Source organism: Agelaius phoeniceus, chromosome 20 (assembly GCF_051311805.1).
Source record: "Agelaius phoeniceus isolate bAgePho1 chromosome 20, bAgePho1.hap1, whole genome shotgun sequence".
NCBI classification, from domain to species: Eukaryota; Metazoa; Chordata; class Aves; order Passeriformes; family Icteridae; genus Agelaius; species Agelaius phoeniceus.
The window spans coordinates 7613248-7636977 of NC_135284.1; the positions used below are offsets into that span (position 1 = coordinate 7613248).

A 23730-nucleotide genomic window follows, 5' to 3' on the forward strand; every position below is an offset into this window, starting at 1 on the left:
GTCTGTGGCACATCCCAGTGAGCCCTCGCCCTGCATGGCACTGTCCCTTCCCTGCCCAGGAAACAGCTCTGGGCACTCAGGATAAGCAAGGAGAACTTTTGGACAGATTTATTTTTAAAATCCACATCTGAGGGTGGGCCCGCACAACCCCCGTGGAGTTCATTGTTGGGTACAAGCCAGTATGCTGGAGCCATTGGTTTTGTTTGGTGGGTTCGTTTTTCTTCCAGCTACCTCCACGCTTCCACCCACCCGTGTGTTTGAAGCTCGTTGTGCAGCGCTGAAGAATAACAAAGGCAGATAAAGGAAATTCATTACATGACCCAATGCTCTGGTGATGCTGCGTAGGTAAGACCCGGCCACTCCCGGGCTGAGGTGAGCTGCGGGAGAATCCCCTCACAGCCGGGCTGAGGGATCACCTGAGGCGGACAGAGGGAAAACCTCCTCATGCCCGGGCACGGCTGAGGGAGAATCCCCTCACAGCCGGGCTGAGGGATCACCTGAGGCGGACAGAGGGAAAACCTCCTCATGCCCGGGCACGGCTGAGGGAGAATCCCCTCACAGCCGGGCTGAGGGATCACCTGAGGCGGACAGAGGGAAAACCTCCCCATGCCCGGGCACGGCTGAGGGAGAATCCCCTCACAGCCGGGCTGAGGGATCCCCTCAGGCGGACAGAGGGAAAACCTCCTCATGCCCGGGCACGGCTGAGGGAGAATCCCCTCACAGCCGGGCTGAGGGATCCCCTCAGGCGGACAGAGGGAAAACCTCCTCATGCCCGGGCACGGCTGAAGGGGATCCCCTCAGGGCCGAGCTGAGCTTTCTGAGGAACCGCCTCAGTCTGAGGCGGGCTGAGGGAGAACCCGCTCCTGGCTGGGCTAAGGGATTCCCTCAGGGCTGGAGGGACACCCTGAGGGCCACATTGAAAACAGATGAGGTGCCGACCTGAAGCGGCTGACGGACCCCTCAGGGCCGGTCTGAGGAGGCGCCCCGAGGCGGGCTGAGGGGACACCCCTACGGACTGGTCCCTGGACGGCTGAAGGGCCGGTACAGAGCACAGCTGAGGGGGCACTGGTTAGGGCCGGTTCAAGGGCGGCTGAGGCGCCGCCCTACTGCGCCGCCCCGGGCCGGCCGCACGGACCCCTCGGGGCCGCTGGGGCGGGGCGCGCACGGCCGCCGGGGCGGGGCGCGGGCAGGGGCGGAGCCTCCCCCGGCCCCCGCCCCGCCGGCCCCCGGCCCCGCCCGGACTGTCAGAAACCGGCCTGTCCCGGGCAGGCTCGGGGCGACCGCGGGATGCGGCGCTGAGCGCGCTCCGCTCGCTCTCTCTGTCCGTCTGTCCGTCCGTCCATCGGTCTCCCCGCCCGGGCTCCCGCACGCCGAGATTCCCTCCCGCAGCCCATGATGTGCCTGGAAAGCGACGGCTCCTCCGGCAGCAGCCCGGTCTGCGGCGGGCGGCTCCGAGCTGGCGACGAGGAGGAGGAGGAGGACGGCGAGCGGGGCTGCTGCGGCCGGGGTGCCGAGGGCGAGGTGCAGACCCTGTCGGGCAGGATGAACCCCCCGGCGGCCGGCAAGCACCCCGACCGCCCCGCCGCCCTCCGCAAGGCGCCGACCCTCGGCCGGGCCCGGGTAGCGGCCGCCGGCATCCTCAGTGTGGGCAACGTGCTCAACTACCTGGACCGGTACACCGTGGCAGGTGAGCGCACCCCGCGGCTGTGAGGGCATCCCCCGCTGCCCGGGGACAGCCCTTCCCGGGCACGGTGCAGCCGCCGCCGTCCCCAGGGCTGTCGTGGGCTCGGGTCAGCGGGGCTGGTCCGCCGTGCCGGGGCTGGGGAGGAGGGATGGCGTGAGGGATGCGGCGCGGCCGGTGCCCATTGTGCGGCCCCTCCGGTATTGTTCTCTAGTTTGTGTGAATTTTATCGAAAATAAGAGGAGCGCCCTTTGTTTGTGTGGGCTCGATGAAATGGAATGGGTGCTCGCTGGGATTCGGGAGGGACCGGTGTCCGCAGCGCGGTGAGAGCGGAGGGCGCTCGGCGAGGCTCGGGGTGATGGCAGACGCGTTATCGATCCCGGCACAGGGCGAGCGCTGCGGGCGACAGGTGCAGCTGCGGCCGGAGAGACACACACAGCCTGCTGCCACACGGGGGGAGACGGGCGAGCGGGGTGTCCTTGGGTGAAAATCGCAGCGAAGCAAATCCCCTTTGCTTTGTTTCTGCGGAGTGTGTCCAGCCTGGAGCAGCCGGCTGCCCTTCAGCCCTGTGCCAAGGAGGGTCCCTTCCCTGCAGAACTCCCGAGCGAGCGGGTGACAGCAGAGCTGGCAGGAGCGGGCGCAGGAGGAGCGGCTAGGCAGCTGCAATGCACTTTGCAAAGCTCGGTTTTCTGAAGGTAAACACTCAAAATCATGCGCTGGTGGATGTGTGACCAGCCACTATGTTGGCTGGTCGTAGTGAGTGAGCCACTATGTTGTTCCTCAGTACTCACTACTACGGTGAAGCTCAGCTCCAAAGCAAATGTCTGTTTGGGTGTTTACTGTGCCATCCCTAGAGAGGACTCCTTGTTTATTCTTGTCAGGCAATAACAGCAGGGAAGAAGATCATCACTGAACTTTTTCTAATTAGAAATGAAGTAGGCTTGTTGGTAATCAACTGTCTCATGTCATTAGAATATAATACATATTCTCTGTTTGGCAATACTGATAATTTTATCTTTAGAGCTTACAAAGGGGTTTGTGCATGTATAAATGTTTCTCTATGTATATATATGTTTTAATCACTAGGACTCAATGTGGTGTTAAGCAAATCCGATATTTGTTTATACTACATTAAAATAATATATGTTTGTAGGGCAGTGATAGAGAGCAAGGGACATAAATCTAAATCACTGTTGTTAGAATAAATTGGCCAGGTTGTATTTATTTTGTCTGGAGTAAGGAGATGGGGAGGATTAGAAGGAGAATTTAGCTGGCACCATTGTGGCTTTTTTGTTTTTCTTTTTAGATGTGGCTTGTTCCTTCAGGAAATGTAAAGGCCAGTATTGGAAGATATTAAGTACTCAGCTGGTAGTCAGTCTGTTACAGAAGGAAGCTTGAAGATAGAAGGTTAACCTGTTATTGTTGAAGGAAATTGTAGTGTACTCCCTTGCCCTCAAATAGGGACCTCTCTAAGTGGAGTTTTTCTACAAAGCACCTTTAATGCATGGCAAGTTTCCTTTTTAGGAAGCTATTTCCCCCATCATGCAATCTTAAAAAAAAAATCACATCTAGTTCACCTGTTTGCTTTAGCACTTCCACCGAGACATTTGCCATCTGATTTTTCTGCCTGCAAGAACTGAAAGCATCTTCTTTTCTGGAAAGGCTGGAAAGTGCCTGACCAAGCAGAAGATAAAAATGCCTGCTTACTGTAATGTGGCATTGCCAAACCCAGTGCTGTGATTGCTGGTATTCCTAGGACAAGCTCTGGTATTACTGTGCTCAATAACTGCCCTGTGGAGCTTATCTATTAACATTCAGCTTGGTATCAAAGGTTTCAGATCTCAGACATCAGACTTGCCTTTGGGGACAGAATCAAACTTTGCATGGGCTTTTTGTCTTCTGTCAATTGGTATTTACTTTTCAAACTGGTCTTATATAAAGTGCTAATCTAAAACATGAAATAATTTAAATCCAGTGTAATGGAAGAGTTGTGGTAATAAAAATTATATGTTTTGAGCTCAAAACTGACTTGATTATAAAGTCTTCTCTAAAAGTAATCTTTACTTTTGTATTTTGAGTCTTAGTGCATACCACATGCTTATGTGATGTGCACTTGCAGATGAATCAAGCTAGCACTTTGAATATGCAGCTCATGTCTCAAGACAGGTAATAATTAGTAAATACAACTCTCCAGACCTTCAAAGTACATTTCAAATATGAATTGTTGCAGCAACGTAATAAGGGATTTTAACACCAGCCACGTTATGGCAGGGGAAGTAGCGTCAGAAGTTATGATTTACCTAAGGCCAGTGGATGTTGTGAGAACTGGAATTAATTTCTGGTTCCAGCTCTATTTGAAACAAGTGTTAGAAGAGCAGCAGTTCCAATGGAAACTGGTTCCTGAGGATTTGTCTCCAGGGTGATCCCTGCTGTGGATTCTCTGATGTCAAATAAGTTGACCTTTGTCATTAGCCTTTCTCTTCTTGTCTTATAAAAGTTGCATCTACCCAATCATTTTTTTAAAATGAAAGTGTTGGAAGCTTTGGGACTTCTTCCTGCTGTCACATTTAGTTAAAGGTAGGTCAGTGGCCTCAAAAGCAATTAGCAGGCAGCTGACAGACAGACAGACATAAGCAAACAGAGTATCCAGCTGTATGGGCACAATACTCCAAGTACATCCTCTGTCTTCCTTGAGAACTTAGTTGCAATCATTTTAGTTGGCCAAAAAGTATAAGAAAAAGCAGGTATATATTTAGTGTGTATATATATATATATTTAACATATATAAATAAAAATTTTATATATATATATGTAACAAGTATATTCAAGTATGTATTTATTTACTGGGGGGAGAAATCATATACAGAGTTATTTCCAGTTGTAATTTCCTGAGTATCTTCCACTGTTTTCTAACACAGCCTCACAGAAGCTGGGTGCCATGTATCCAGTCAATGTAAGAGCATCTTATGTAATAGAAAGAACTAGGCTGACCTGTCCTATAGCACATCTTGCCCTTAAAAGTAAAAAAGCTTTTGCATTGCTACAAAGCAAACAGCAAATGTGTTGTTTCTTGGTGTTTGCACTCTGGAAACATAAACATTGTGTAAAATGAGTTGGGTTTGGGTAATCTGTTTTTTCAAGTGCAACACACAAGGAAGTAGCTGCCTGTTTTCCTGGTTTTGGTTTAATGACTTCCCAGTATGGACTAAATGAGCTTATGATGGGATGTGCCTTTTTGGTATCTGGGACAGAGCTTGAGTGCAGTTTCCAAGATACAGGGCACACACAGCTTCACACCTGACACTAAGTTTGCAGCTTTTTTGGGAATACATGATGAAAATGGGCCTCCACTGAGTACTGGCCTGTTTCTTAATGTTTCAGAATGAGTTTCTTCCAGTACTTAAAAATAAAGAGTCTGCACAGCAGTAGTGTGTATTCCAATAAGGTCCTTATGTTTACAAAGAGTTGGAAATTTCCAGCGTGTGTGGAGTATGTTGGAACATACTGATACTTGGGAAAAGCTGTCCCAGACAAAAAGTGCCAGTGCTGCTACTGTGGCTCTTGTAAAGAAAAGATTGAAAACTCAATCAGTGCTGAGCATTACCAACTTGAGGGAAATGATCCTCTGCAATTTTCTTAATGGGTCTTTGACCATACTGATAACAGCTGCCTGTGGAGAAAGCATTCTTTCAAAAGCTGTGATATTTTGCTGTTATTAGGATAGCAAACAAGGGGAAAACAAAAATAATGAAACCATTGCAGTTTTCCTGTGAAACTGCACAGGATTTCAGCCATCCCATGATGCTAGGACATATCTTCTTCCTTAATGAAGTTTTGGGAAAAGTCATCTTGCCTTCAGAAGCTTGGAATGTGGTTTCACAATTATACCATGGGTGACCTTTTACTGTGCCTGCTGTTGACGATGAAAATATTCTTGCTTCATTAGGGTGTCACCTCCACCTTCTAATTCAGATGCTACTTCCTGGCATTTCTGTAGTGCTTTAATTTAAAGGTAACGATTTAATTAAGCTGGAGAACTACCCAGCAAAGTAAATGAGTCTCACTATCCCACTACAGAAGGGGAAACCAAGTTGTAGAATGTTGGTGATTTGCCTGTGGTAATGGAGTTAGTGGCAGAGCCTTGGCTGGTATCAGTTCATCCTTGAGGATCTCCATCCCTGTCACACAGTATGTCACAGACTTTGGTCTGCTGGTTTTGTCCTTTCAATGTCTGCAACTTGCTAATAACTGTATTTGTGTTAATTAGCCTCTCATTACAACACACAGTTGCAAATCAAATGCCATTCTTTGAAGATACACACATGCAAATGATCACTGAAAGTTGAAAGTCAAGTTTACAACTATGTAGTACAGACTCAGCTGAAGGGTTAGGAAAGGTTCAGCGCTAACTCTCAAGTGCAAAGACATTCAAGAGCTTTGTGAGCCACAACTGCTTCTTTTTACTTGTGAGCTCACATTTCTGACAGTGACATAGTGCCCCATTGAGGGTATTTTAGTGAATGTAGTCAGAGAATTCACGTGGAATGGGATAAAAAGAGCCCCTTCTCCCCTTGTAACAAGACTATGCTCAGTGCTCATAGCTTCAGGGAGGGAAGTATTAAGAGGCTGTGCAAGCACCCAGGACACAGCTCTGGAGGGGCTGTAATGCTGGAAAATATTAGAAAATGATACTGACAGAATGCACTTGAGGCAGCAGTGCTGCCAGCTCACACATGTGAGAGTTTGTGAAAGGATGACAGTGTTTTACTTGGGCAGCAGGGACCTGCTACTGACTCAAATTCAACAAGTCCTGCTTTGGGAGCAGAAATTAGACTTGAACCTCATGCACTTCAAAAGCAGGAGACAAAGTGCTCTGCAGCACAGTGATGGGGACTGTGCCACAGCATCTTGTTCCCTGGTGTTGTTTTCCCTGTGTGATGGCCTTTATTGCAAGGGCTGCTGCTTCCTCTTTGCTGATTCTTATGCGAGTTGGCAGGGTTTGTTCCAGAGTATTTTACATTTCAAGTGAAGTCTTATTATGTTTAATCATAGTATTTTTTTCTTCCTTGTGCTGTAGGTTTGCCAGATACTAACTATCTTTGTTATTATGTGCAGATTTTCCTGTTTGACTCTGAGATCCTCTTTCATGCATGTTGATTAATTTTATCCCCAAAGCATCCAAGACATCACAGCCAGAGAATGTGGCCTTTATTACATGGAGTTAATATGCTCATAAATATTGAGTGTGTTCTTAAGAATAATGTAATGATCTTACTAGTCCCTTGATCTCTGTGACTGTCAACACCAGAAGCTTTGTGATAAAGCTTCTCTGGTCAAAAGTGTGGGAAATCTGTAATCATTCCTTCAGACTTTTCAAATACCACACCAAGCTGCAAGAGGGTTCAATTCTAATAAATGGGACTAACTGAGAACATTTACTCTTCATTTTTTCTGGTACACTGTGCATGAGAAGCAAATAAGCTGCTGATGATGTAGCATGATGGTTATAAATTTGAACAGATACTGTTAAAAACTGGTGACTTTTCCTGCAATACAAAATCCCATAGCTCTTGCTTGGTATTTCAATTGCTGAGGAACTCGTGGTTGAAAGGTGTTATAATACATCACTTACATCAAATAAGGTTTGTAAAGGTCTTGAGGTTCCTTATAACTATCAGAAAAAGCTCCTGGTACCTCTTCAGGAGATTCAATGGGAAACCATGACTTTCTTTGACAGATAAAAATTAGGAACTCCAGATATCAGAACTCTTTTGTGTTGCTTGTTTGCATCATCAGTGCTTGATGGACATTACAGACCAGGATATTGTTGTGCAGTTTCTATGGAATCAGGTGGTGCCTCCAAAGTATTTATGGTCCACATCTATCTCCATATCTGCAAGATGTATCAGAAAGCTGCAGGCCAAGGGTGGAGAGTCAGAGGGACACAAGAGACAGCACTGGTCAGTGGGAGGGGTCCCAGAAGATGAGCAGATGTGGCTTTTTGGTAGGCAGTATAGCCAAGGGGTGAGGAGGGACTTGAGGGAAGAGAAGTGCAACTTTCAACAAGAGTTTCCAAACAGCATCTTCCAAAAATGATGAGCATCGCAGGAGAAAGGATGAAGATGTCTGTTGGAAATGGTTAAAGGAGGATGATGCCCTTCTGGCTGAGAGAGTCTTGTGGAAATTGGCACTGTGGATGTAGGGTGATGAATGTTCTAGAAAAAAATGTGTGTGTGTAAAATGAATTCTACAAAGAACTTGTGAGGTGCCTAAGGGGCCAGGGAAGTTAATGGGAGCTGAGCAAAATGGGCTTGGGCTCAGAGCCCAGAGAGGTGTAAGTGAGGTGAACAACACCTCATGGTTTCCAGAGAAGTTTTGAGTACACATCTTGGCATGGACCTTTCCTGTAAATTGCATTTTTGGTGAACTGGTCTGAAATTCTTGGTCTGAAAATCAAGAGGCAAATCTGAGACAGGTAGGGGCAAAATAAGAGAAAGAAACCCCCAAACAACCTGAACCAAACAACAATCCCCCAGTCATTACTATGAGTTTTTAAGTACTAGATGCCCCCTTTGACTCTGGTGCTGTAAAACCTCTCACCCTGCAATTCATCAACTGAATGAGTACCCCACCTAGAACTGCTGAACTGCTGAGCACAGCAGGCATCTCAGGCATGGCTTTTCTTTTCTTGACACATCTGTGTTCATTGTTATTTTGAGTGTTTTTGTCTGATGTAACCCAGCTATTTCTGTAGGGTTGCAGGCAAAGGAAGTGAAAGGGAGGGAGCACTCATATCCGTGCTCCTGGTTTTACAGCAGCGTGTAGAAAATCAGGAGGATGGCAATGTGAGGGGTCCTGACTGACTGAAGGGATGTGGAATCATTCCCACTTGTGGTCATTACTTTGGACCTGTCACCAGGCAGGGGTGGCTGAAGGTTTCTTTTGGAAGGCTCTTGAATGAGCTGTTGAGGATGCTCTGGTGGCTCTGTCCACTCTTCATGGTGCTCTGTGTTTCAGGGAAGCCTCTGCACAAGGCATGGCTGGAACCACCACATTATCTCTCACCATCAAAAAATGAAAGAATTCTTCTGTCAGGCTGAACCTTCTAGACAGCAATGGAGCATGTTGTGAGAACAACATTCCACCTAATCTGTGCTTCTGGTTTTGAGGAGATAGGTATCAATCAATCAATCAATCAATCAATCCTCCTTCTCCAGAACTGATCTCCTGCCACAACTGAAATCATTGAGCAATTTTAGCTTTAGAGAAGGGAGGGAAATACAGAAGAAAAACTAGGCTTTATGCCTTGCCTTTCCTAAGTTCAGGCTTGAGCAATATGAACATACCAGGCTTATGTTGTTGGTGAACAATATTATCTCATATAGAGATTTCTTGTTTGTTTCTTTTTTTGGGTGTTTTGTTGGTTTGTTGTTTTCTTTTAAAATATATTTCTTATGCTTCTGCTGGTGGCCAGCAACTTCAGTAGCTGAACAGAAGAGCAGGGGGAAAAGACCAGTGTTTATCTGGAGAATAGCTGCAGTAACAGCTTGGAGTTTGGCTGGCACAGTGAGAGAACCCCATGCTGGAATGAAAATCCTTTCAGCCTTGGCATGTGATGATTTTTTGTTTAATTTTTTATTTTAAGGCTGCACTGAACCAAAACTGCAGTAATCCATCTTACTCCTTGCTCAGGCTTCTGCCAATAATTATGTAAATAACAGATCACAGTTAATTATTTGTTTCATAGCTTCCTATTTTCCCTATTTGTATTAGTAACATATCATTATTGTCCTAGAATATAGCTCTGTGTTCTTGGCAACATGGAAAACAACAAAAATGGGTGAACTGACAGTGGCAGCAGGACTGGTGTGTGTGTGAAGTCTGCAGGGCCTGAATTAAACCTGCCTGAAGGTTACCTCTGATTCCCATGGCTGTCCTGGCATTTGCTGATCTGTGCTCTCTGCATATTCTCATTGCAGACAAGTGATCCCTCAGGAGGCTTTGCCAACAAAGCAGGATGGATCTGAAAGGTGTGTGTGGGGGGGCTTGCCCTGCTGTTGATTTGTGATTTTGTGATTTTTCACTTCTCTCTGCCTGTCACGTTTGCATTTCATGATTTGTGCCTGTGTGGTGGTCATGACCTTGGAAGTTTTGCTTTTCATCCTGGCTGAGGCAGCTGCTTTAGTGCAGCTTTCCTACCAGGTGGGCAGTTTGGGAGTTCACAAATCACTGAGTGCTCTTGCTCTGGTCCTCTTCAGTGAGACTTTTCATTTGAAAATGGGAGACTCTGACAGGATTTCTTTTCTAAGAATTGTGCATAAGATACTGTATTCTCATTTTCACATTGCCTTTAGTGTGTGGTGTTTTTTCCCATCAGACTGGTGCTTGTAAACTTTGCCCCAGCCAGACCCACTGGGGCTTGGCTGTCCCAAGCTGTAGGATGTGAATAATTTGATGTGACATCAGCTGACCAAGTGCCACTGCTGGCCAGGCCTCAGTCCCTGGGCAGGTTGGTGGATGAAATGTTGTTTATGGGATGCTGAATCAGAGCTGCTTGAGCACTTTGGGCCAGGCACTAATTTTGTGCAGTTTCAGGTGTGTTCTCAGTGCTAAATAATAATTAATACAGAATTGCAACAGTATTAATAAATACCAACAGTGCAAACTATGCAATAAGGAGAAATTATTTCTATTGCACTAGTGTGGCTCATAAAGAGAGGTGATTGCCTGTGTTGGTGTGCTGAGCTATTAGAACTCAAATTCTGCTGCAGCTATACCAGTGTTAAAACATTTCTAATAGTCTTGTTATTTCCGTGCAGCAGGCAGAAATGCTGACTAACTTTCAGGATAACAATCTTTTATATATTCAGGAAACAAAATACCCAAGGGCCACTGGTGACTGACAGCTACAGTGCTCTGATTAAAACTGACAGTTCCTGATCAGCTCTGTCTTGGATGTTAGTTTCTTTTCTCATGGGAAGAGAAGACAGAGGACAAAAAATTATTTAATCTAATAGTATTAGGATATGAGACTTTTTTTTTTTCCTTTGCAATTTTCCAGGAATTTATAACTCAGAAGTACCAAAGTACCTGAGTAATAGTGCTTGGAAGGGCCAACATTAATCTCTGCATGATGACTTTCCTATAACAAGGTACAGAAAATGCCAAGTGTTGGCTTCTAGTCACTGATTTTTGACTGTAAGAACAATGTGCTGATCAGTTCATATCTGGTGTTTGCCTGCTTTATTCCCAGCTGCTATTAAGACAAGAAAGATTTTTTTTTTTCCTCTAAATCACAGAATCACAGAATTTCTAGGTTGGAAGAGACCTTTAAGATCATCGAGTCCAAGCCATGTTCTAACACCTCAACTAGATCATGGCACCAAGTGCCACATCCAGGCTTTTCTTTTTAAATGAGAGGAATCATGGTGCTTTTGCTCATCTGCACTTACATACAGACTGCACAAGCAATTACTCAATCCATAATGAAAAACCTTGAGCCACTGCTCAGAACATGAGGTTGTTGGGAGCCACTGGTGCCCCACAGAGTGAGTACATCTCCTGCTCTCCTCCCTTGCCCTTCTCTCCAACAGCATTTCTTAGCATATTGAGGCAGTAACTTGATTTCCTTTACCTCCTGTTTATTGAATCTCCTTTTTACAGGTACAGAGATGCTGGGTGCTCAGGAGCAGTTAGCAACACCTTCCCAGTGTCTGTTGCTTTTCAGCTCTGGGGTGTACCTTGAACTGTACAGAAGAGCTGCCAAGGCAATCAAATCAACAACTTCTCTTCATTACTTCATTATAGAAGAGTCTTAGCACATCTGCTAAAGTTTAGGGTCACTTGCTATTTCCTTCATGAAACATATTTTTAAGTAGTCAAAATTTTTACCTCTTACATCTTGGCAATTCCAGCTGTTCAAGGTGCAGTGGCAGTACTTTATGTTACTACAAAGCTACCAAAATTTTCAGGGTTTTGGGCTGTGAGTCAAGAGAGTTGCAACAGTTGCTGGAGAAAAGAGAAATAAATCACTTTTGGTCTGCATTTCATTGTGCTTTTTAAACTTCTGTTTGGAAGTGGCCAAAATTAGTGATGCTTCTGTAGTCATATTATGTTCAAAAATATGTAATGGTTTAAATGTCAAACTGCACCTTATTGCAAGCTTACATTTGCCTCTCAAGTGTGCATTTAAATCATTGCATTGCTGAAAGCCACTTAACAAGAATAAATCAGAAGTGGAGCTGATGTTTGAATAAAACCAGAAGTTATGTGAGTGGCTGGAGGAAGGTCTCTGTCTGTAAGCAGATGCAATCAAATCTGAATCAGGATTTAACATTTTTGATTTACATAGTTAGTCAAGCTCTATTATACCATCCCTTCTCATTTTCTACATGAATGGGAAATACATTCATCACCATTTAGAAATTACTGGGCTTTGTAACCTGATGATGTTTGGTTTTATTCACTCAGACTTGTGCAATTGAAGCACAAACCTCTTCAGTCCTGAGTGGCAGAGATTTCCTGGGCCACTGCTGCCTGCAGAAGAGCTCTGTGTGCACAGCATGAGCCCAGCAGTGGGAGAGCTCCCATTGTCCAGGCAGCCGTGGATGTTCCACCTGTGCTCTCTGTCCAGAAAACAGCAGGCAGGCTCAGCCCTGGAGTGGGCACCCCTAGTTAGTAGGTTTGTACCACTGATCTGATAATTAAGAGGTTTGTAAATTCCATTAATCACCCTTTTGGCTGGCAAGATCTCTATTTTTCAATGCTCCAGTTCTCTTTGTAGATTAAAACAAATGCATAAAAGTTTTTGCTTTAATGAGGAAGCTGCTAAAAAGAAAATTTATTATCATTAATTATTTACTATTTATTTTATTTTATTTCTCCACTGTTTTCAGGTGTTTCTTTTATTCTACAGGAGCAAGGTTTTGGTGGGTTTTTTGATCAATGCCTTTGACATAATATAGAAGATCCATGTTTGCAGCTTCCATTCAAACATGTGGACTCCAGTTGCCTCTGCTAGTATTGAGTCATCAAGACAGAAGAACTAAAATACAGATCTTAAAGTCATGCAGGAAGTTTCTATTTAAAAAAATAGGTTTATAAGTATGGCATTTCTAAAATATATCGGCTCCTTTGTAATTACACACTTTAGATATTAATACATATAATTATGAAAGTATAATTAGACTTTGGTAGGTAGTGTCATAACATTTTAAGGTAGATTTAAAAATATCTTGTATCTAAATATCCCAACAAGAAAAATTTTTCTTTAGTGATATTCTTAGGCTTAGTGTGGAGGACCTGATTCTAGACTCTGGGTTTTTTGCTTTGGGTTTTTTTCCTTTTAACCCAGAATTCAGTAGAGACTGAATTATTCTGTCTTTTAAAGGACAGGCTTCTTCTCCTAGGCTTCTTCTGTAAGATGTCAGGGCTAGAGGGAAGCAAGAGCACGCTTTGGATAATTCCAGGTTAGAGATTATTCTTACAAAAGAGTCTCTTGGCAGCTCTTAGAAAGCCAGGTAGTGGAAGACTTGGTTGGTGGGCAGCTGGAAGAATGGAGCACCCAGAAGTGTTAGGGCCCAAGTGTCTCAGTGTGTGTGAGGGGTGTTCACACGGGGACTGCAGACCCTTCTGCTCCAGCATCTGTTTCTTGTAGCAGATTCCTTTCCCTTTAAATCCAGAATAGCATCTTTCCACTCCAAATTGCTATGTGGCATGTGGTTTGCTGAGGGGAAAGCAAGGCCTCTTGTGTCTCGCGGAGGCTCGTGCCGTGTCAGCTCCCTGGTGCCCCTGTCATTTCCCGGGGCTCAGACCGCAGCTGCGGGCACCCAGCGCCTTCCACACGGGTGCCCGAGGGTGCTGCTCCTCTGCTCCTGGCCTGGCTTCCCTCCCCTCCCTCCCCCTGGCTCTCACTTGTGTGTGATCAAATTAACCAGCAGCAGCAGCCACAGCAGAGAAGAGCAGCTCTGTTTGAAGCTGTCCCTCCAGAGCGTGCACACAGATTTCAGCGCTTGCACCTGCCGTGTCTGGCTGCTGCTGTGACCTCGTGTGCCAGCAGCCTGTGCTGATAAGCATTCCCTGTTCCTTCCATCCCAATTAATAGTGCTAAGGACACTTAATTCCTTGCCAGCCTGCTAAAGCTTGTCTTTGTCCATAAACACTCTGCATTATTTTTGTAAGGGTCCAGTAGAAGAGTGCTTTCAGAGCACATAGTGAAAGCTAGAGCAGGCAGTGTTAGGAAGTTTCTGTTAAACACATAAAGGCAGCACTTGCTGGGCAGTGATAACTGTGTGAGGATGCTGTGTCATTGGAGCTGGAGCAGTCACTCGTGCAACACTGCAGACTTCTCTTTGAAACCCTTTGTAGGTCAGTAAAGCCTTTCTTGCTGTTTCTATTGAGATCCTTGGGCACTGTGCCTTCCCTGAGTACGGGACTGCTGCCCTCTCCCTGGGCAGGACCCTGTGCCAGCCACAGCAGCTGCTGTCTGGGCAGGGTGGAGATGCAGCAGCACGAGTGTGGAACAGGCACCAGGCTGTGAGACTTGCCAGGGGCTGTGCAAGTCCTTCCTCTGTGCTCTTCACTGCTTGATGAACTCCTTGGAGTCAAACCAGTCCAAAACCACCATCTCCATCACTACCTACAGGGTATTTCCTTATGTCACAAAGCCATCTCATTGAGATATTTCATGTTTCAAAGTACTGACTTGTTTCAATCCAGAATTCTGTGGTTCCATACAGATGTGTATTCGCTGCCTTTCTACCACTAAAGACACCAGTGAGACAGGATGAGCACAGGGGATCTTTATAAGAGCCCTGGTGAGATTAAGCACTAAATTGGTGCTGTTTGACTTCTCCTGTGATGGGTAATTTTCATTTGTGCAGCAGATGATGCACATCCCATGAGTGAGTGTGGCAGGTAACAGTACCCATGGAAAGGTGTCTCTCTGCTGCAACTGGAGAGCATTAGTGGAACTGAACAGGGTGTAGCCTCCCTCATTGATTCTGCTGTTGCATTGTTAAAAACCTGATAATCTTTTTAGCTGCTCACTCTCTCCCATTGGTAATTGCTAAATGTAGTTGCTTATGTATAAGCAAGCTCAAACAATGGAAAATATATGAAATATGAACCCTTTCTTTGTGGGGTGGGAACATATATCTTGCTGTGGTGAGGAATGTTCACCTCACATTTCCGAACATTGTGTTCAGCAGATGAGCTGTTTCCTCCTTCTCTTTCAGGTTTGGGTCTCTCCACTGGGGACAGGGCTGAGGCTATGCTTAGATGGGCTGTTAGAGTAATTATCCAAATGAACAGGCAGGGTTTTAAAGATGCTGTTGTGTGATTTTATTGTTACTGAGTGGAGAGGGTGGAAATTGGCTCGGTTCTTGTTTTGTTTTTCCATAGTTCAGTCTATTGACTTGCAGATGAGTGAGAATCTCATTGGGAAAGAGCTGCCTTTTGATTCTAGCATTGCCTCCAGTTGGGAGAAGACTGAAGAATGCAAGGGAACCTAAAAAAAAAATCCCAGAGCTGACAGCCTTCAGTCAAGCAGCATGTTTGAAATTTTCACGTGGCTACTGAATTTTATATCTCTGCTGGGTGACTTTGTCACTGTTCAATGGCTGAGAGAAACCTCCTTGTATACAGGCATGGGCATAATTTTACACATCCTAAGGTAAAGAGAGTAAATGATGGAGGAATATTGCTCTTAAATAGTCTCAGCCCAATGTCATGGAAACTAACAACAAAATAAATACAAACCCTCTCTTTTTTTTTTAAAAAAAAGCTCTTTAAATAGAGATGGGGTTAAAAGGAGACTGTGTCTAATTTTGTTAGCGTTGTGGTCCTAATTTGTCGCTCCTGGTGACTTGAATTCCTCACAAATTGCTGGTTTGCCTGCAGATCTGTAATTCCCACATGCTGTAATTTTGCCTTTAGAAATGTTGGCCATGGGCAGCTCTCTCTTTCTGAGCTGGAATTTTGAGCACTTTAAACTCTTCAGCCTGGTTTTTCTGTGCTTGGTGGAGGTGGAGGCTCCTGCCTGGCAGGGCGGATGAGCAGCTCTGGGTTTGCTGGGACAGAAAGCCCTGGGCAGGCAGTGAGGATGAGCAGGGGTGCAGGAGGTGGCTGCTGGGAGTGTGGAGGCAGTGCCTGGGTTGTGTGTTAGCTGTAAATGTGTACCCTCTGGAAAGCACTGCAGCCATCCAGCAGAAGGGTGTGCTGGAGAAACTGGCTGTCCTCTTCTGCAATACTTCAATATGTGAGATCAAGACACTGTGGGAACAATTCTGTTATGGAAAATCCAAGAATTTTCCAAATATTGTGCCCTGCTGTATAATTCCTATCAGCTGCTGGAAGGATCAGCTATTGCTATGAGCTTTTGGCTGGTTTGAAATCATTAGCTACATGCTTTGAGGTTCAGCTAGCACCCATTCTCTTCATTTAATGCCATATATTTAACTGTTATGTCATAAACTGAAAAAATATATCATTTTTTATCTTATCTCAGAACTTGAAATGCTGAGATGAAAGGAGAGATGGATGTGAGTTGCACTTTGATCTGGTTTTCATCATTTCAGTTGGGTTTTATCTTGGTTTTGTTGTGTTTGGGGTTTTTTTTTAGAGTCCAAAGAAATTTAACCTTACTCTTTGTTGTTTGCTTTTTACATCGGTTTTATCCTCTTGGCATCTGCTGTTGTTCTGACTGTCACTGCTCTCATAGCCTCAGTGTGGATCTCTCAATAGGAGGACATGAGAAGTAAATGCAATTAACCAACTATTCAGACCTTCAGGGGCTTGTGAGGCCACTGAAGCTGTGGGTGGAGGTCAGTCTCAAGTACAAAGGTACTTTCAGCTCTTGGTATTTTTACTTTTCTGCTCAGCTCTAAAGTTTACTGAAGTCTTGATGCTTACTAAAGCAGTCATGGATGCATCTTGAGTCTGAAATGCCTGGGGAAGGCTCCTTGGTTATACAGCAATCATGGACTGTTTCCATTCACACTCAGGAATTGCAGTTAAGGGCTCTTCCAGGATCTGGAGCTCTGCTTAGCACATGGATCACCTGTGCCCTAGCCAGAGGCATGGATTCCTTCACTGCCTTTTCCTTACCTCCATCTCTCTGCCCTTGGCAGCCCTCAATGATAACGTTGACCATCTTTATCTGCTCCTCAACACACTCATGGGGTTTTATGTTGATTAACATGAAGCAGAGTATGGGCCTGCAGTGTTCTCTAGTGCAGGCCCAGCAATGGAGAGAAGGCAAAACCACATGCTGGAATTTCATGAAAGAGGAGTGTGTAATTTAAGCAAAATGCTTTACTTGATAGGCTGCAAGCATCTATTTTTCAAATGTGCTGTGAAATGTTAGTAGTGGGTTTCTAGAAAGACATTAAATTGTGAAAGAGGAATGTTTATTTTGGGGAGAAAAGTTTCAGAGAGGAAAGGATAGGCATATCTTGATCAAAGTTGAGTAATATATAGTTTGGAAGGAAAATAGCTGGGCTCAAGTCTCTTAGTGTGAACACAGGGCAGTTGCAGAGTGTTTATATTGTACAACTGAGATCTGGATTTCACTATTTGATTTCCCTGTGTCAGGATAAATGGGTGAAGGGACAGAGAGCTCAAGCTTGGTTTTGGGCACTGCCATGGAGTGTTGCTGTTTGTATTAGCCCAGAGCCCACAGGTCCACAGGGGCAGATCCTCTTGCAGAAGCCTCTGTGCTCTTCAGCTGCTGCACCCTGGCAGTGGTGCTGGGGTTAAAAGGACAGAGGGGAGGCTCAGTCATGTCAGGGTCCTTCAGCAGGCACACAAGGAGTGCACAGGGACAAGCTCCATTCCATTCTCCCATTCCAGGTCCATTCTTCAGACCTGCTGTATGCCCTGGGATAACTCAGCACAGCAAGGCTCTCTGGCACATGAAAACTCCTCCCAAATAATCAGTGCTCACAGTGGCCCTGTAAGTCAGTAGTTGGTCATCAATACTGTAGTGTTGGTGATGATGCTGATGTCTGCCTTGTGCTTGGAAACTGGGAGCAGCAACCAGGAGTTGATCCTGAAATGGCTTCTCAGAGAAATGGAGGTGTCTGTCATCTACCTGCTCCAGTTGTTTCCAGGCTGCTAGAAAAGCACTGCTGCTCACCTCCTGTTATTTGGCAGGACCTTCCAGTGCTCCTGCAAATGAATAGGCACTTAATTTGTGAATGAGCTGACTTGCATGCCTAATTTCCTTTCACACCTCTTGTTTGCTACTGATGGAAGTGTGCATTAAAACAGGAAGCTTTCCCTGCTTATTCTGAGTGTGTGTGTGTGTGTGTGTGAAAGGGAGAAAGAGGGCAAAGGCTGTAAGTAAAACTAGGTTGATGGAGGGCTTTTAAATACCTGTACTGTGACAGAAATGGATGTGTTTCAGAACATATCAGTTGGTATAAAGGACTTGAAGAGGAAATTGATGAGACTCAGAGCACTTTAGGAGGCTCTGGAACCAGCCTGTATCTACCTGGAGCAATGGAGGTGAGGATTAGGACAAACTTCAGCTGGAATAATATGTTTGGTCCTTTCTGAAGGCTTGCTGGAATATTTTTAGGCAGGAGCATTGTTAATTTTGTTTTATAAGGCAAATCAGCCATTGTTTTCTGCAGAGAGGGGAAAGTAATTCAATAACACACCTCTCCCTTTCCCTTCCCTTTCCCTTCCAGGTGATTTTGCTCCCTCTCTACTCTGGCCATGGCCACACAAGCAGTTGCTTTGGCAGGTGACTTGGGGAGCAGCAGTGAGAGGATCAGGGCAGGGCAGGTTTCTGGGAATAAGCAGCTGATAAGCAGCTGATTGGATAGGAAAGATTAGGCAATGAAATTTTTGTGGGGGCAAAAGCCCAGACAACATTCTTAAGGCATAGTAGTATTTTGTTAACAAATCAAAAGGCAGAGGATTTTATTTACTTGTAGCTCTGTGGCTGCAGAGTTTGTTTTGCAGCAGTTATATTGTAAAAAAAAAAAGCCTTGAGTTGATCAGCATACAATCATAGATTCCTTCAGGTTGGGAAAGATCTCCAAGATTGAGTCCAACCATTCCCCCAGCACTGTCAAGGCCAGCACTGCCCCATGTCCCCAAGTGCCACATCCCCACATCTGTTACACCCCTCCAGGGATGGTGCCTCCACCACTGCCCTGGGCAGCTGTGCCAGGGCTGGCAACCCTTGCAGTGAAGATATTCCACCCTAAAACTCTGGAACAGAAATCATGCATTGTTTTCTTGTATTCTCCTTTCATTTGTGTTTCTATTAATCTGTGGTCTTATGTCTGAGCAAGATTTTTGTGTCAGGAATCATCATTTTTCTGTTTGCAAAAAAATAAAAGATATGGTGCTGAAATCTGATGGAAATTTACACCCTACAGATAATAACTGCCACAACTGTGGCCACTATAATGAGGAGACCTTTCAATTTTGCTATTGAACTGAAAGATAAATAGTTTTTGGATGTGACAGAGTTATATTCTGCATTTGGAGCCTGGTTTTTTCCTGTTTGGGGGATTTTTTGTACAACCATGTGGGTTTGTAGAGCTTAGTCTTATAGTATTCAGTGACAGCTGTTTTAGGAGAACGCCAAATCTCATAGGAGATGGCATTTCTTAAATCCTACTTCTCTAAAAATTTGGTTTGATTCTGTGAGTGCTTCCTTGGAAAGCCATGGCATGAGGCAGAGCGTGCGCTGCTGTCAGATGGAAACTAAAACACAACAAATGTTTGCTGGTGACTCAGGGAAGATTTGCCTTGTGTGGAACTCCTGTGAAGCTTCTGCTTTCCTTGCTGCAGTGGGGAGGCTTTTCAGGGAATAAAAGAATTGTTTAGATTGGAAAAGACCTTTAAGGCCTTTAAGTGTAAGTGTATTCCCAGCACTGCCAAGGTCACCATGTCCCTAAATCCCACATCTACAGATTACTCCATCTACCTTTATTAACCTCCTTCCTCCACTTCTACTTGCAAACTCATCTTACCCTGAGTTGGCCCATTTTCCTAAAATTTGCTGTAAAAATAAGTACTTAAAAATTATATAAGCATGAAGTTTACTAGAAAATATGTAGCAGGGAATCAAGAAATCCTTTGCATATGTTTAATTAGTGCTTGCAGTGTGACTGCCATTAGGCTTAGACTATTTTGTTGATGCTGTTGCTCCACCACAGCAGAAATCTCATTCCAGCTGCATATGTGAAGGGTGTAAATATCAGAACTAGCAATTTTCCTCAAGCATTTTCTTTGCATTTGAATGGAGCATAGGAAAAAAAGCATTCGATCTGACAAGCAAACCTGATGATAGCTCCAGGAAAGCAGTTTTTTGTTTTTGTTTTCAGAGCAATTTCTGTAGTTTTTCTCCACTTCCCTATTGCACCATTTAGCTGAATGGTGATATACTCTGCCTTCAGCAAACAGCAGGAACTTTATGTCTAGAGATGTTTTATGCAGTCTTTTCTTTTTCATGTATCCTAGGGTGGTGTGCTTGAGGTGAATATTCTTTCCTCCTCTCTCCCCAAAATATGGCATTAATAACAATATAAAAAGGAGGAAATTATACAAAAAAGAGGGCTAGGAGTAGGATGGAGTGTGTCTGCATTTGATAAATGTCTTTTTCATTTCTAACACTTGAATTTTTAACATCTAATGTCTATTGTCCCTCAGTATCTGCAGTGCTCCTCTGGGCCCTTAGTGTATCAGAAGAGAGGGAAGAGCAGTTTGTGACCCCACACGTGAGGAGGTGAATTAATGATGTTCTCTGGAATTACAGGTCATTTTAAATGGATTAATTGCAAGAGATTTCTCAGTCTCTGCCATTGAAGTTATCAAGCTGTATTTTCTTACCTGTAGCAGACACTGATAGGGACACAGCTAAATCAAGAAAGAAACTGAAAATCAGTTCCAGGTTGGAAAAGGCTGTGTGTGTGTTTTTAAATAATGGCCATGTAAAAGTCAAACTGCTGATCCTGGCTGTGAACACAGAAGGAAAATCTGCTCTATTTGGTTTCAGTTTCAGTGTGCAAGGAGCAGCTCTGATTTCTCAGCATCAGTTCCATCACAAAGTGGGAACAAAATGAGCGGGAGAAAAAACAAAAATGAAATCCCTTGCATGGGAATTGGAGTTGACATGAAAGGCAAGTTTCTTCATTTTGGGAGGAGCAGCCCAGATTCCTAGGAGCAGGGAAAGAAAAAAGTTAAACTGATTTAGGGTGTAATTTTTCTGAATATATAATACATATCCTGCAGTCTTAGTAAATATAGGATTTTAGGATTTGATTATACTTACATGTAGAAATTCTCATGGTTAAAACAGAATCTCAAGGAAAGATGGATGGTAACTCTTTCCCAGCCCAACTTCTGCTCTGAATAAATGAGTGACTCTGATCCTTCTGGCTACTAGCAGTTCTATATATTAGGAGGCTGATAATTTTCCATGTGTTTGCTACATCTGGGATTTCATGCAACCAGTGCAGCACTGTGATAAGGATTTAAAAGCAGTAGATACATGTTAGGCACTTCTCCAACCATTTTTGTTCTCTGTCCAACTTTTCCAGATCAACCAGCTGTATGACAGGTCCTCAAAATTGCATCAATTTCCTTGAGGATCAGCAGGTGCCCTCCAAGCATGCCATGGGTATTTCAAGAGAGGTGTTAATAAGACTAATTTCCCAGGCAGATTGCTGTTCCAGGTTTATATATGCATTAGCACAAATTATTTTCCCCTTGGTAACTTCTAGTTTTCTATACATATTTTTTGATCCTTATTAAATTTAAGTCTGTGGTTGGGGATTGCAGGAGTCTGAAGAAGTATGAACAAGACTTTCAAGATGATCTACTAGTGAGTTTGTGTTCCCTTATTACCGTTGCTGTAATGACAGAACAGGTGCCTCATAGAATGAGAAGTTGCACAAAGAGCAGTTTTTCATTTTTCTAAGGTTGCACTGAAGATAAAGAAAGCCTATTGGTTTGTTTCCTTTCCCAAACCACTTGCATTTGGTCCTTCCTCACTTCCACTTTCTCTTCCCTGCCAAACCAGGTGGAGCAGAGGGAATGTGCAGTTTCTCAGTCATGCACAAAGCACTTCCAGGCTTGCCAGAGAGAGGAAGAAATTGGATGACATAGATGGAATTCTCTTTTGTTTGATTTCCTTCCTCTCATTGCTGCTGTCATGAACATGTGAAAATTACCTCTAGCAAAACACTTAAACTGAGATATAATCTGCCAAGGGAATTTGGGCATACAGTACCTGCTTAAAATAACAATAAATTAGACAGTTGGATGCCTTATTCTCAGTGCAGCTTTGAAAGTCTCTGGCTTTAAGTATAATTACAAATAAGATTTAAACAATGTCATTATTTATACAAGCTGGCTATGAGTCATGAATTGCATCTTTCTAAATTAATAAAAAGATTAATTTTCTCTTGTTTTCATTTCCATCATCCCCAATACCTTGCGGGGAAGAGCTTAAGGAATAAACTGCTTCTGGGGCCCTGGCTGAAAACCACGGCAGTGCGGAGGCTGCTGAGGAATGCTGCACTCCCTTGGTGGAGTGCACCCCTCCTGGGGGCACCTGGCTGCCTGTTCAGACCTGCACAGGGATCTGCTGGCTTTGGGTGGCACTCACAGCAGGGTTTGGCCTGAGTTGAAAGCACCCTCGCTAGCTTGGCTCTGGCCTGTTTGAAAACAGCTCTTTGTGCTGGGGCAGCTCACCTGTGTCTCCTGTCAGGTCCTGGTGGATTTACCTGCTGCCCTTATGTGCTCAGACATGTTGAGTGGCACCTGTGTCTGCACCATGGGGTGTTCTGCACTTCCCTCCACAGCAGCCTCCTCCTTCTCCACAGAGGGACTGATGGGAGCAGGGTCAGCAGGTGCTCTAGGGCCCAGCAAACCCCTCATGTTAGGGGAGGCACTGATGGGAGCAGGGATCAATCAGCAGGTGCTCCACAGCCCAGCAAACCCCTCATGTTAGGGGAGGCACTGATGGGAGCAGGGATCAATCAGCAGGTGCTCCACAGCCCAGCAAACCCCTCATGCAGGGCAGGCACTGATGGGAGCAGGGATCAATCAGCAGGTGCTCTAGAGCCCAGCAAACCCCTCATGTTAGAGGGCAGGCACTGATGGGAGCAGGGATCAATCAGCAGGTGCTCTAGAGCCCAGCAAACCCCTCATGTTAGAGGGCAGGCACTGATGGGAGCAGGGATCAATCAGCAGGTGCTCCACAGCCCAGCAAACCCCTCATGTTAGGGGAGGCACCGATGGGAGCAGGGTCAGCAGGTGCTCTAGAGCCCAGCAAACCCCTCATGTTAGGGGAGGCACTGATGGGAGCAGGGATCAATCAGCAGGTGCTCCACAGCCCAGCAAACCCCTCATGCAGGGCAGGCACTGATGGGAGCAGGGTCAGCAGGTGCTCCACAGCCCAGCAAAGCCCTCATGCAGGGCAGGCACTGATGGGAGCAGGGATCAATCAGCAGGTGCTCCACAGCCCAGCAAACCCCTCATGTTAGGGGAAGCACTGATGGGAGCAGGGTCAGCAGGTGCTCTAGAGCCCAGCAAACCCCTCATGTTAGGGGAAGCACTGATGGGAGCAGGGTCAGCAGGTGCTCTAGAGCCCAGCAAACCCCTCATGTTAGAGGGGAGGCACTGATGGGAGCAGGGATCAATCAGCAGGTGCTCCACAGCCCAGCAAACCCCTCATGTTAGGGCAGGCACTGATGGGAGCAGGGTCAGCAGGTGCTCCACAGCCCAGCAAAGCCCTCATGCACCAGGAGGGTGCTTGGAGCCAGGCATGATTCCAGCCAGTGGCAGGAGCAGGATAAAGTCTGTGGGACACAGCACCCTTAGGTGAGGTCTTAAGCCTGCTCTCCACCTCCAATGCATGTCCCACAGCAGAATGCTTGACACAGAGTTTCTTATATCCAACAATCACTTTCTCTGATGGTCTCAGTGCTCAGAGTTTGCAGTACTTCCTGAATCCTCATTTACTCTAAATTTACTGGTCACACAAGCATTTTGCTATAATGTGCATTGCCTGCAATACCCAAACA

General features: G+C 45.2%; 1 protein-coding gene across 3 annotated transcripts in view; it reads left to right on the forward strand.

The window, feature by feature from the left end:
* Window positions 1–1208: 1208 nt before the first annotated feature.
* Window positions 1209–23730, forward strand: part of LOC129129294 (sphingosine-1-phosphate transporter SPNS2-like) — a 135780-nt gene continuing 113258 nt past the window's right edge. For 2 of the 3 annotated variants that reach the window (XR_013184832.1, XR_013184833.1), the window contains exon 1: window positions 1209–1687. Coding sequence is in view for 1 of the 3 variants with exons in the window: in XM_054647094.2 (XP_054503069.1) it covers window positions 1393–1687 (295 nt within the window). In the remaining 2 variants the exon portion in view is untranslated. The remainder of the gene's footprint in view (window positions 1688–23730) is intronic. The other variant, XM_054647094.2, reaches the window with a different exon arrangement.